Source organism: Siphateles boraxobius, unplaced genomic scaffold (assembly GCF_051911475.1).
Source record: "Siphateles boraxobius isolate OS27281-9 unplaced genomic scaffold, OSU_SipBor_1 8, whole genome shotgun sequence".
Classification (NCBI taxonomy): Eukaryota; Metazoa; Chordata; class Actinopteri; order Cypriniformes; family Leuciscidae; genus Siphateles; species Siphateles boraxobius.
This window is the reverse complement of record NW_027509208.1, coordinates 1,057,074-1,071,162: the sequence shown is the minus strand read 5'-3', so window position 1 is coordinate 1,071,162 and position 14,089 is coordinate 1,057,074. Positions and strand designations below refer to the sequence as shown.

The 14,089-nt window shown below is 38.1% G+C and overlaps 2 protein-coding genes across 3 annotated transcripts in view; both read left to right on the top strand.

Moving 5' to 3' along the window:
• gtf3c2 (general transcription factor IIIC, polypeptide 2, beta) overlaps window positions 1-7,131 on the top strand; it is a 28,580-nt gene extending 21,449 nt beyond the window's left edge. For both annotated transcript variants that reach the window (XM_077220913.1, XM_077220914.1), the window contains exons 17-19: window positions 1,256-1,420; window positions 3,434-3,541; window positions 5,092-7,131. In XM_077220913.1, coding sequence (XP_077077028.1) covers window positions 1,256-1,420; window positions 3,434-3,541; window positions 5,092-5,313 — 495 coding nt within the window. In that variant the 3' untranslated portion in view covers window positions 5,314-7,131. The remainder of the gene's footprint in view (window positions 1-1,255; window positions 1,421-3,433; window positions 3,542-5,091) is intronic.
• LOC143729596 (uncharacterized) overlaps window positions 1-14,089 on the top strand; it is a 700,608-nt gene that overhangs the window by 188,509 nt on the left and 498,010 nt on the right. The window lies entirely within an intron of this gene.

Below are 14,089 nucleotides of genomic sequence, written 5' to 3'. Positions count from 1 at the left end.
TGAAAGTGGCTACTGACTCAGAAGCTCTGGTTGAGTTAGGCAGATCATTCCACCAACAGGGAACAGTCATAGTAAAGGTCCGAGAAAGAGATTTTGTGCCTCTTTGAGAAGGTACCACCAGACGACATTAGCTAGCAGAGCGCAAGTTTCTGGATTGCACGTAAGTCTGAAGTAATGAGTTTAGGTAAGAGGGAGCAGTGCCAGTGGTTGTTCTGTAGGCAAACGTCAGTGCCTTGAATTTAATGCGAGCGGCAACTGGCTACCAGTGCAATTTTGTGAGGAGAGGAGTGACGGGTGCTCTCTTTGGCTCATTAAAGACTACTCTGGCTGCAGCATTCTGGATCAATTGTAGAGGTTTGACAGAGCAAGCTGGAAGACCAGCCAGGAGAGCATTACAATAGTCCAGTCTGGATAAAACAAGTGCTTGGACAAGGAGTTGTGTAGCATCCTCTGTAAGGATCCTCCTAATGTTGTGCAAGGCAAATCTGCAGGACCGGGCAGTTCTAGCAATGTGTTCTGTGAATTTCAACTGATCATCAATTACAACCCCAAGGTTCCTAGCTGACCTTGATGGAGTTATGGATGACGAGCCTAGTTCAGTTGAGGATTGACACTTGTTCACCGAAAAGTTATTAAAGACATCATTAAAATAGTCCAAGTGACTACAGTGGCTCAATCTTAAGTTTATAAAACGACGAGAATACTTTAAACAACAAAAATAACGACTTTATTTCAACTATTCATTTCCTTCTCTCTGGGCCTCTAGTCAGTTAACGTAGTGTGATAGCATAGAGCTACGTCTCACTATTGGCCCGACGCTGGTCATGTGTGTGATGCGTGTGACGTACAACACAGACGCACTACGCTATTACACTAGTGAACTGACTCGAGGCCCACAGAGAAGGAAATCAATAGTTGAAATAAAGTCGTTATTTTGGGGGGGTTTTGCACACAAAAAGTATTCTCGTCGCTTGATAAACTTCAGATTGAGCCACTGTAGTCACTTGGACTATTTTAACGATGTCTTTAATAACTTTTCGGGGAACAAGTTTCAATTGCTTAGAAGCCTATGGAGGAGTGATCCAGCTCTCAGATTTAATCAAAAATATCTTAATTCGTGTTCCGAAGATGAAGGAAGGTCTTACAGGGTTGGACAACATGAGGGAGAGTAATTACTGACAGAGTTTTTATTTTTGGGTGAACTATCCCTTTAAAGCCTTAAATTAACACCGACCATTTTGTTTAATCCCCACAGTCAGTGTACAGGACTGACATGGTCCAGTTTGAACCCGGTGAGAAGCCTGGAGATGAGGAACAGGAGGAGGACATGGAAAACGCAACAAATAACCCTGGGAAGGAGCCATTGACCTACAAAGCAGCAGTCAGAAAGTACTATCTCCACTTTCATGACTTGGACCTGGTGAGAAACTCAAAAATTGCTTAACTTCATCATCGTCGAGCGGATGAGCAGTTTTCTTCATGACATATCTCTGTGCTTGGGAAATTATGTAGGAAATCAGATTTTGAGAGTATTGATCTTTTTTTGCCACTTAAGCTATATCTTTCACATTCACCAGAGCTCTGCACCAAATGAAATCATTTTTTTGAAAAGTAAAGGGGTGCACTGTAAACCTTATTGTCCTGGCTCATGAATATTGATTAGGTGATGTATTGTTAATATTCATAACTGATTTGCTGAAAAGCAGGTGGGGAATAACTCGTATTAGTGTTTGTTGAAGCTGTTGTTTTTTTTGACCGACTACATATTTGTCGACCAAACAAAAAAAAGCTCTTAAAATAAAATAAAAAGTGGGGTAAATCCCTGGAAGTGGGAGGGATGTGTGCATCCCAGTTTTAATTATAGATACGCCCCTGATATTCTATATGCTTTTCTGTGTACGAAGTATGTGTTTGCAAGACCATGTAAAAATACATTAGTGGCCTCACTAATATGTGTGTATATGATAGTGGCTGTGCTGTGTGTGTATGATCTGTGTGTGATGGCTACTGTGTACTGCAGCCTATTCCACGGATCATTACACACGGACTGTGCAGGAGCCGATTTATTGGCTTAGTTATTTTCCCAGCACACCTGAGCGAGTGCAGGAGACACAGTTGAGAGCCCAGGAGTGCTGTCTGTGTTTTAGCCTCTTGGCACCCCTCTCTCTCGTATCCCTCTGAGACTCATCCCGCATCTCATGGGTTATATGTTGATTAAGTTCTACACCCTTCATTAATTTAAAGTCATACTCGCCTGGAGGCCTACCCCCATCACAGAGATGCTCCATCTGTTCTGCCCTCTCACGCTCCAGCGCTCCACCCCCCTCCGTACGTCCATCCATGGCGCGCTACACATGTCCATTTCATGGCCACGGTCTGGAGCAGGCAAGAGCTGTTTGAATTGGGTTAATTGAACTCTCCTCAATCATCTTTGCAAAGTAACAATGGTCTGAATGGTAGCACTGCTTTGTGACTACTGTTGGATAAACTGCAGTAGTTGGGAAGGAAATGTCCTTTGTAAAGCATTAATGGTAGAGCAGAATGCTAGCAACACATAGGTCATGGGTTTGATTCCCAGGGAATGCATGGATTGATCAAATGTATACCATAAATGCAAATGCATAAATGTATTCAGCAGACGATAGAGATTTTAATGTATTGAGTCATTTTAGATCTTATTATTTTTTTATTTTTACATTTACCTTTACTGTCTGGGCATCTAACACTCTCTTTAAGTTCTAATCTAATAAAGTTTTAATCTAATAATACTAGTAATTTAATAACACTAGTAAAAAGCAAATCTTAAAATGAACATCCATTATTTATACTGTACATTAATATATTTATTTATTTAGTTTGTGTTTTGTTTTAAATTTTAGACATTTATAATTATAGACATAATAGAATATTATAATACCAATCCATTTATTGTTTATCGGCCATATCATGAAAATAATTATTAGCGGTATCAGCCAGAATTTTAATATCAGCACATGTTTAATTCCTAGTCTTCTGAAACATTGCAATAACTTTGTGTGAGGATTAGATATAGATTGAACTGCAAGTCATTATATTTACTGTCATAGTCACTTCATTTCTAGAATGCATTTGTCATTTTCCTTTATACCAACAAAGTGTATAAACAGTCATATTTAGCATCCCAAATCAGAGTAACAGCCTTTTTTTCTGCTGCTGTGCTAAAATTGCCAGTAATTGCCAATTGACCGTACAAAATTTATTCAAACTGTGAGGGATTGAAACTAGACGCAATTTCAATTTGCGCGTTTCAGGCGCAATCTTATTATGAGATTGTAAAGTTTTGAACGTGACACGGATTTTAATGAAGTAGTTGATGTATGTAATAATAAGTGTAAGTAACCGTACTTTCTATCTAGTGCACAGCTTAACAGCTTGTTTTTTCTCTCTCTGTCAGGGGAACTTTGCTAAGTGTGAAAATCGACCCATGATGAAGCACCTGCATCAAAACGAGGTCAAAGGTGTCGCTAAAGTGGACCAGATGCCACTGAGTGCACTCTACAAGGTGAGATCACATTTATCTATACAACAGTAAACAAGACCAGCTGAGGCCCTCGCTGACACCTATTAGTGTTTAGCTGTGAAATACCCTGAAAAACTGGATGCCAGCTTGTTTTATGCCAGGATAACCATGTGAAATCCCAACAGAAGTTTTTGTAGAAGTTTACCAAGTACTAGACCACAGGATGGGCTGTCATAGACCAATCAAAATAAGTATTTGAGCTGTGTAAATTGTGAAGTACAGATTCTAATATCAGAATACTCACCATGTGATATAAGATTTTGACCTTAAATATGTTCCCCTTTAATGTGATCCATTAGCATTCACTTTGTGGAGACTAAACCTGTATATTGTTACTCGCTCTGGACAAGCTATAGTTGTATGTAGCAGTGGCAGTGCACTGCTGTCTGGAGTATTTGCACTGGCCAGTGAAAGAGAGAGAAAGAGCTGGTGGTTTGCTGAGAGTTAAGCAGGAAGATGGGCAGAAGCTAATGGCCTGTAAAATTAGGAAAATGTCACTCTGGATCTAGAGAGGATGATGGGAGGAGAGCAAGAAATCAGCCTGTGTTGTCTGAGATTGTGGGTCTTTCTGAATAAAACACTGCACAATGGAACATTTGATCATTTATGGTTAAAAGGATATTGTAAGAGATGCCCAGTTGCATTTTATTGATTTAATGATTTATTTGTATTGCTCATTTCTGATAATATAATTTGTAAAATATATATATAATATAAAAAAATATATATATGTAATAATAATATGTAATATGTAATGTAATAATATGTAATAATAATATTTTATAATATGTAAAATATATGTATATATTTTATATTTATAATAAACTTTATATTATATATTCATTTTATATATTTTAGTGCTGTCTAATTGCGATTAATCAAATCTAACAAGTTTGTTTACGTAATATGTGTATATATTATTATATTTATATATATATATAAACTTTTTTTGATGCAATTAATCGATTTGACAGCACTGATATATTTTGAGTACGACTCAAATTTTTTAACACTTTACAGTAAGGTCCAAAAAGTTAAAGTGAAGATCTCCTGTGTGTGTGTGTGCGTGCGTGTGCATGCATGAATGTGTGTTTTTTTGTTTGTTTGTTTCTTTGTTTCTTTGTTTTGAACTGTAGTGTAAAATAAATGCGGTAAAGTTTGATTATTCTCCCTTTTTTGGAAATAAAAACTGTGGCCAAGGAGAAAGTTACAGGCAGAACTGGATGTCTTCCAGCAAGAGAAGTGTTTATTGTTCATCAGAGCCGCATACACAGAGAGATTATAGCTGTGCTAAAATGCTTTATTGCTGGCGGTATAGTGCGGTAACCCACAGAGGACATGCAGGAACCGAAGGTTACCTTTTGTAATTACTAATTAATCTGATTTAGACCATAAATATATCTACACAGGGGCCAAAATTAACGCTAACCAAGAGCACAATGCAAGCTACTCACCACTTATGAATGATACAAATCAGTGACATGCAAACTATCTACTTGAGAAATTCAGTGTTTTTACTCTTTCTCTCTCAGGTCCGTTTTAACCCAAACATGGATTCATACAACTGGGTGTTGTCGGGCGGTCAGTCGGGTTTGGTGCGTGTGAACTGCGCTCGTGGACTGAGCTGCTCTGTCATGCTCAAGCAGTTACGTGAAGCTCAAGCCCAGTTCAGCGCCATGTTCCCGTCTCAGGAGCCCGATGACTCTGTGACAGCTGTTCGTCACAGCACAGCGGATACAGTTCAAGTGCGCTAGCCTCCGCTCTACCTTAAAATGGATTGTGATGTCATAACAGGCTTATACTTTTGGGCTATTATTTTTAAATGACTGATGCAACCACTTTTTATCCTTAACTTATATAATGAAAGAAGCAAAAACTATTTTGGTACAAAGTCTCTGTATATTCCCGATTTTATATTTTTGTGCATTTCGTTTTTAGCTCTGTACAGAGCACTTCTTTGCACTGGTGTGAAGCTCAGACAGGAAGGTTGTGATGTTTTTAGGTTAGTATCGTTATCTCAATGTTTTGTCCTTTCCGAGGTATGTGTGGACAATGAAATCGTCAGCACTTAAAAGCACTCGTTTCATTTATGAGGAGATGTATTCTTCAGTGTTATATTGTGATCAAACGTAACAGTCTTGACATGTAGTGCGAAAACATTGGACTGGATCTTTGCTAATTGCTAGCCTGTTCTTTTATCAAACATATCATGATCTGTTGTTTTTACTTATAGCATTTCTTACCCTGAATCTCAATTTTAAAGGAATAGTTAACCCAAAAATGTAACGTCATCATAATGTCCTTCCAAACCTGTATGACTTTATTTCTTCTGTAGAACAAGAAAACAGAAATGTTGAAGAATGCATTTGCACATTTTTCCATTTAATGTTTGGACACATTTTTCCACAAAATTACACCCAAAAGCACCGAAATGGTCTATATTCATAATTCTTCAGAAGCCACACATTAATTCTATGTTATCTTGCCATTTACAGTCTTTAGATACAGTATATTAGTTCTGACATCAATGCAAGGTGACCAATCATTGACAATTACTTGTCCAATCACAGTGCAGCATTGTAAATGAGACGAGAGGTAGTGTAGGAGAAGATTATATATGAATAACTTAAATTTGGGTCTGTTTCTAGGGTCTCTTGTTCATAAAGAACAACTAATTAATTATTGAGTTGCATTTTCTTTTTCTTTAGTTTTATTTTCTGTAACTTTTTTTTTGACAGCCCAGATCCCCATTCACTTTCATTATATGGAAAAGAGTGGCCATTACATTCGTGAACATTTCTCCTTTTGTGTTTCACAGAAGGAATAAAGTCATCCAGTTTTGAAACGGCACGTGGGTCAGTAGATTGTCAAAATGTTCATTTTTGGCAGAACTATTGCTTTAATTCTGCATCTTGAGCTTTGTTGTCCTTTGTTATTGTTGTTATTATTATTTCCCCTCCACCATTTAAAGTCTTAATTACCTCTTTTCCAGCTTGTGCGTTCTTCTTACTCAGGGTTGTAAGGGGCATCATTCTGTTGTCTGCACGTGAGTTAAAGTTATCCCTGAACCAATATCACTCATTCGTTAGTCATTAAGATCAGATGCACCTTGATATCCGCCTCATAATTCATGACCTCAATTACGTGTGTGTGAATATAATCGACTCAAGAGATGAGAATCTGGAGAGCTGGCAGTCAGATTAATGCGGCTGTGGTCACTCAAATGTCTGTAGTGGATTTCAATTTAGTGTGTTGATTTAAATACCATATCCAGAGCCTCACAGTGAGATTGAGATAAGTACATTTGGGAGGTTTTATCAATCAATATTCATACTTTGTAAATTGTATTTCTTTTGTACTATTTACTGGATTGTTTACAGCTCCCGAAAAGTGTATTTTTTTTTCATCATCATTTTAGATCAAATTGCTTTGCACATTGCACTAATTATCAACTCATGATGTAATTATTAATGTGGGAGATTGTTTGTTTGATTTACATGATTTTATTACAGCTTACAAAAATCATACACTTTATGTGACACATATAAAATTAAAAGCATGTAAAAATTAAATATCCATCATTAATTACAGTTTATATAGGGGTTTTATGTGGTCACATACAGGATAACTGTAAAACATTTACACCGTACTACAGATAAGTTTATACAAGAAGCAAGTTTGTACACACATCCACAAATCTGAGGCATGGCGAAAATAATCGTGTAGATTATTTACAGTTTCCACAGAACAACATTAATGTCTTTCAGTTCATGACAAAATGCAGAACATGTCAAAAACATGACCAATGATGTACCACGTCACGCTCTGCTATCAATTTCGAAGCTTTCTTTAGTTTAGGTTGAGTGCACATGCATCTGAAATTGATTGTGGATTTATCATGTTCATCTCATCTTTTGAGTTGTGATGCCACGTGTGCAATATTCAAACTGGGCTCACGGACATTTTTCCCAATTCTTGCAAATAATACCAGGAGGGTGTTTTCCACTCCTTTGGTGTGTGACTATGAAATCTTAAACGATGTATTTTATTTTAAGAATATCTGATCAGTAAATGTTTCTCCAAGATGCATTTTTGGCATCTAAGGTTGATGCAAATTCACAACTAGGAAGACATGTTCCTAGATCGACATCTTTTATGGAACTTGAAACAGCCTTCCTGTTAAATTTTAAAGGGATAGTTCACCCAAAAATGAAAATTCTGTCATTCATTTCTGACGTAAAAAGAAGCTCAAGCATGTTCGCTTGAAGTGCGAGGTTCATTCTCGTGTTACGCATCACGTTTGAGCTTCAGCAAGAACCAATGAGGTTCATTATCGTGTTACGCATCACGTTTGAGCTTCAGCAAGAACCAATGAGTTTCATTCTCGTGTTACGCATCACGTATGAGCTTAAGCAAGAACCATTGAGGTTCATTCTCGTGTTACGCATCACGTTTGAGCTTAAGCAAGAACCAATGAGGATCGTTCTTGTGTTACGCATCACGTTTGAGCTTAAGCAAGAACCAATGAGGTTCGTTCTTGTGTTACGCATCACGTTTGAGCTTCAGCAAGAACCAATGAGGTTCGTTCTCGTGTTACGCAGCCCGTTTGAGCTTCAGCAAGAACCATTGAGGTTCATTCTTGTGTTACGCATCACGTTTGAGCTTCAGCAAGAACCAATGAGGATCGTTCTTGTGTTACGCATCACGTTTGAGCTTAAGCAAGAACCAATGAGGTTCGTTCTTGTGTTACGCATCACGTTTGAGCTTCAGCAAGAACCAATGAGGTTCGTTCTCGTGTTATGCAGCCCGTTTGAGCTTCAGCAAGAACCAATGAGGTTCATTCTCGTGTTACGCAGCACGTTTGAGCTTCAGCAAGAACCAATGATGTTCATTCTCGTGTTACGCATCACGTTTGAGCTTCAGCAAGAACCAATGAGGTTCATTCTTGTGTTACGCATCACGTTTGAGCTTCAGCAAGAACCAATGAGGTTCATCTCGTGTTACGCATCACGTTTGAGCTTCAGCAAGAACCAATGATGTTCATTCTCGTGTTACGCATCACTTTGAGCTTCAGCAAGAACCAATGAGGTTCATTCTTGTGTTACGCATCACGTTTGAGCTTCAGCAAGAACCAATGAGGTTCGTTCTCGTGTTACGCAGCACGTTTGAGCTTCAGCAAGAACCAATGAGGTTCGTTCTCGTGTTACGCATCACGTTTGAGCTTCAGCAAGAACCAATGATGTTCGTTCTCGTGTTACGCATCACGTTTGAGCTTCAGCAAGAACCAATGAGGTTCATTCTCGTGTTACGCAGCACGTTTGAGCTTCAGCAAGAACCAATGATGTTCATTCTCGTGTTACGCATCACGTTTGAGCTTCAGCAAGAACCAATGAGGTTCATTCTTGTGTTACGCATCACGTTTGAGCTTCAGCAAGAACCAATGAGGTTCATCTCGTGTTACACATCACGTTTGAGCTTCAGCAAGAACCAATGATGTTCATTCTCGTGTTACGCATCACGTTTGAGCTTCAGCAAGAACCAATGAGGTTCATTCTTGTGTTACGCATCACGTTTGAGCTTCAGCAAGAACCAATGAGGTTCGTTCTCGTGTTACACAGCCCGTTTGAGCTTCAGCAAGAACCAATGATGCTCGTTCTCGTGTTACGCATCACGTTTGAGCTTCAGCAAGAACCAATGATTTTCGTTCTCGTGTTACGTATCACGTTTGAGCTTCAGCAAGAACCAATGAGGTTCGTTCTCGTGTTACGCATCACGTTTGAGCTTCAGCAAGAACCAATGAGGTTCATTCTCGTGTTACGCATCACGTTTGAGCTTCAGCAAGAACCAATGAGGTTCATTCTTGTGTTACGCATCACGTTTGAGCTTCAGCAAGAACCAATGAGGTTCGTTCTCGTGTTACGCATCACGTTTGAGCTTCAGCAAGAACCAATGAGGTTCATTCTCGTGTTACGCATCACGTTTGAGCTTCAGCAAGAACCAATGAGGTTCATTCTTGTTACGCATCACGTTTGAGCTTCAGCAAGAACCAATGAGGTTCGTTCTCGTGTTACGCAGCACGTTTGAGCTTCAGCAAGAACCAATGAGGTTCATTCTCATGTTACGCAGCACGTTTGAGCTTCAGCAAGAACCAATGAGGTTCATTCTCATGTTACGCAGCACTGTTCATAAAGCGATCAAGTCTCTACAGAAAATTTGGACTCTCAGGGACAGCTCTGAGATTTCATCAAAAGATCTTCATTTGTGTTTCCGAAGATGAACAAAAGTCTTGCCAGTTTGGAACAACATGAGGGTGAAAATGACAGAATTTTTTTTCATCTTTGGGTGAAAGTATCCTTAATGTTTTGAGTTTTGTGATTTTTTTTGTTGTTTCACTCTAAAATGTTACATGTCGTTTGATCACATTTCCATATATATATATATATATATAACTATCCATTTATATATATATATATATATATATATATATACACTGTATCTTTTTAAACGTTATTATCAAATTTCGAAATGTTATTAAACAACATGTAACAGTTTAAGTGTTCGCTAAACACTTTAATAGAAATAGTTCAGCATAACAGGAATGACCCATGTTCTATCACAGTGAATTGTCTTTTACTTTAAACTAGGCCACTGTGATTGCTCTAAATGTTACATTTTTTATGTAGAACTTTGGCACACCAACCCACCAACATTATCAAAAATATACTGCTTATGCATTGGTCCTTTCATATTATAATTTGTTCGCACTCTCTTATAAATGACTGTGATATTCAAATTTAAAATATATATTCATTTTATCAAAACAAATAGACAAAATATAGAATTTAATGAAGGTCTATCAGTGAGATTGCGAGGTCACTGTGTTGATCAGTTATGATTACTGGCCATTTAAATCGCAGACACATGAAAAACAAATGAAGCAACCATGCAAGCAAACCCTTAAAACTCTTTCACAACGCCACAACAGATTACAATGGCTACATTTTATCAGTACACGCAAGCTTTAAAACACAATAGTTATCTGTCAAGTGTGTCGTTTATTAGTCTCAAATTATATGCAGTGTTTTATTTATATAAAATCTTCACATACGGTTCTTCTCAAAAAATTTGCATATTGTGATAAAGTTCATTATTTTCCATAATGTAATGAGAAAAATTAAACTTTCATATATTTTAGATTCATTGCACACCAACTGAAATATTTCAGGTCTTTTATTGTTTTAATACTGATGATTTTGGCATACAGCTCATGAAAACCCAAAATTCCTATCTCAAAAAATTAGCATATCATGAAAAGGGTCTCTAAACGAGCTATTAACCTAATCATCTGAATCAACTAATTAACTCTAAACACCTGCAAAAGATTCCTGAGGCTTTTAAAAACTCCCAGCCTGTTTCATTACTCAAAACCGCAATCATGGGTAAGACTGCCGACCTGACTGCTGTCCAGAAGGCCATCATTGACACCCTCAAGCAAGAGGGTAAGACACAGAAAGAAATTTCTGAACAAATAGGCTGTTCCCAGAGTGCTGTATCAAGGCACCTCAGTGGGAAGTCTGTGGGAAGGAAAAAGTGTGGCAAAAAACGCTGCACAACAAGAAGAGGTAACCGGACCCTGAGGAAGATTGTGGAGAAGGACTGATTCCAGACCTTGGGGGACCTGCGGAAGCAGTGGACTGAGTCTGGAGTAGAAACATCCAGAGCCACCGTGCACAGGCGTGTGCAGGAAATGGGCTACAGGTGCCGCATTCCCCAGGTCAAGCCACTTTTGAACCAGAAACAGCGGCAGAAGTGCCTGACCTGGGCTACAGAGAAGCAGCACTGGACTGTTGCTCAGTGGTCCAAAGTACTTTTTTCGGATGAAAGCAAATTTTGCATGTCATTCGGAAATCAAGGTGCCAGAGTCTGGAGGAAGACTGAGGAGAAGGAAATGCCAAAATGCCTGAAGTCCAGTGTCAAGTACCCACAGTCAGTGATGGTCTGGGGTGCAATGTCAGCTGCTGGTGTTGGTCCACTGTGTTTTATCAAGGGCAGGGTCAATGCAGCTAGCTATCAGGAGATTTTGGAGCACTTCATGCTTCCATCTGCTGAAAAGCTTTATGGAGATGAAGATTTCATTTTTCAGCACGACCTGGCACCTGCTCACAGTGCCAAAACCACTGGTAAATGGTTTACTGACCATGGTATTACTGTGCTCAATTGGCCTGCCAACTCTCCTGACCTGAACCCCATAGAGAATCTGTGGGATATTGTGAAGAGAAAGTTGAGAGACGCAAGACCCAACACTCTGGATGAGCTTAAGGCCGCTATCGAAGCATCCTGGGCCTCCATAACACCTCAGCAGTGCCACAGGCTGATTGCCTCCATGCCACGCCGCATTGAAGCAGTCATTTCTGCAAAAGGATTCCCGACCAAGTATTGAGTGCATAACTGAGCATAATTATTTGAAGGTTGACTTTTTTTGTATGAAAAAAACACTTCTTTTATTGGTCGGATGAAATATGCTAATTTTTTGAGATAGGAATTTTGGGTTTTCATGAGCTGTATGCCAAAATCATCAGTATTAAAACAATAAAAGACCTGAAATATTTCAGTTGGTGTGCAATGAATCTAAAATATAGGAAAGTTTAATTTTTATCATTACATTATGGAAAATAATGAACTTTATCACAAAATGCTAATTTTTGAGAAGGGCCTGTATAATGTATATGGACATTAGTTGAACATAAGTGCACATTTAGGGGCTCTTAAAATTGGTACCAAAAAAATAATTTTCAAAATCCATTCAGACGAAAACTGCAGTGAAAATGGAAACCATGTGTTTTGTTATTGTATGTTACTGAAACGTGTTGCACCACTTGCTGGAATGTCTTCGTGTCATTGCGGCAGTGTGGCGGCACCGAGAGATCAGAGATGGAAATCCTGTGCAAAAAATGTGTGTGTGTGTGTGTGTGTCTAGAGCCTATTCCCTAACTCAGCACAGACTGTAGCATGAATGACTTTGACAAACCAGAGTGACCCACAACAGCATCCTAACAAGGTGAAGTGTGTAATTTCAGTGCCAATATATAGCGCCATCCAATGCAACTGCAAAATTAATTTCCCCTTCATTATCAATCATTGTTCAAACAAATTAGTCACTTGCTATGTATGGAATAGCAGCTTATTGAATACTGTGTGCGCAGTGTGTACTGAATATACTACTGGCTTTTCTTTTTTAATCAATTTCTTTGTAAAAATGTCTTCACTTTTGTCAGTTTGTTGTCAAGAATTAAATATAATTGTATGTTTATTATTTAAATACAGAAATGTATTAGTATGGTTAGTATGTAAGTACACTAAAAAAACATTTTAAGCCTTTTTTTAAGATTTACGCATTCAAATAATTAGTACAATCCTTACATATATGAATTGATTAAGGGGTTGTTCAATTATTATTTTGATTTTTACTATTAATTGAAATGCGCAAATCTTAAAAAAGGCTTGCATTTTTTGTGTGTACTAAATTCCATGTATACAGCAAGTGGCATCCAGTTAAATATAATTTTAAATCACTTTTGACAGACTGACCAAATAAGTCATGGAAATTATAAAAAGCAAAAAGATATACAGTACCTAACACTGTTTCCTCTGTGATATAATGCACATTTTGTCAACTATAAACACAGATATTTGCATTCTGTGTGGAAAGTCCCGCCCCAAAGTCACACAATTGGTTGATTCAGAAGACCACTCAAAAAAAGCATTTGTTGGGATATAAACCCACAAATGTTTTACTTGTACTGGGGCTTCATTTATAAAATGTTGCATAGAAACCGTCCTACATTTGATCTTATAATCATTTCTCAAATATGCGTATGTATGATTCAGAGAACGAACAAAAAAACGTGCGAACGCCTCTCTTCCAGGTTTGAATTTTCTATATCAAAAATTATCTTGAAATTGAGCGCAGCTGAATGGTTTCATATCTCCACCAGAAATGGTCTCATTATTGGGAGATATGAGGGTATTCGTGGCTCTACCATTGGAAAAAGTGTAACGGCTAACTTGGATCATGTGTGCCTGGATATCCAATCACATTACAGCCTTCTGAATTTCGTTCTCTCATAAAACAGCATTTTTTTAGGTGTAAACTCTAAAATAATATCAATCGAAAACAAAGAAGATTAGCCAATGGGCTGTCAATTTATTAAATGATAACATCTCGACTCTCTACCTCAAGAAAAAGTGTGTAGAGTAAAGACCATATTTTTTTAAATATGAACCTTGGTATGGATGGATTTTTATAAATGAGGCCCCTGGTTTCTGCTCATGAAACTGGGATAGAGAAAGTCTTTAAAATTACACACTTCACCTTTATTCTTAGTTGATTCATTCTTCTGTCATTTTGTCTCTGCCGTTCTTTCAAAGCCCCATGAAGCCACGCTTAAAAACAACAACAGGTCCTTAACTATCGCTCCCAGCAGAGTTAATCACCCACTTGCTTTTGCAGATAGTATTGTACCGTGAGAC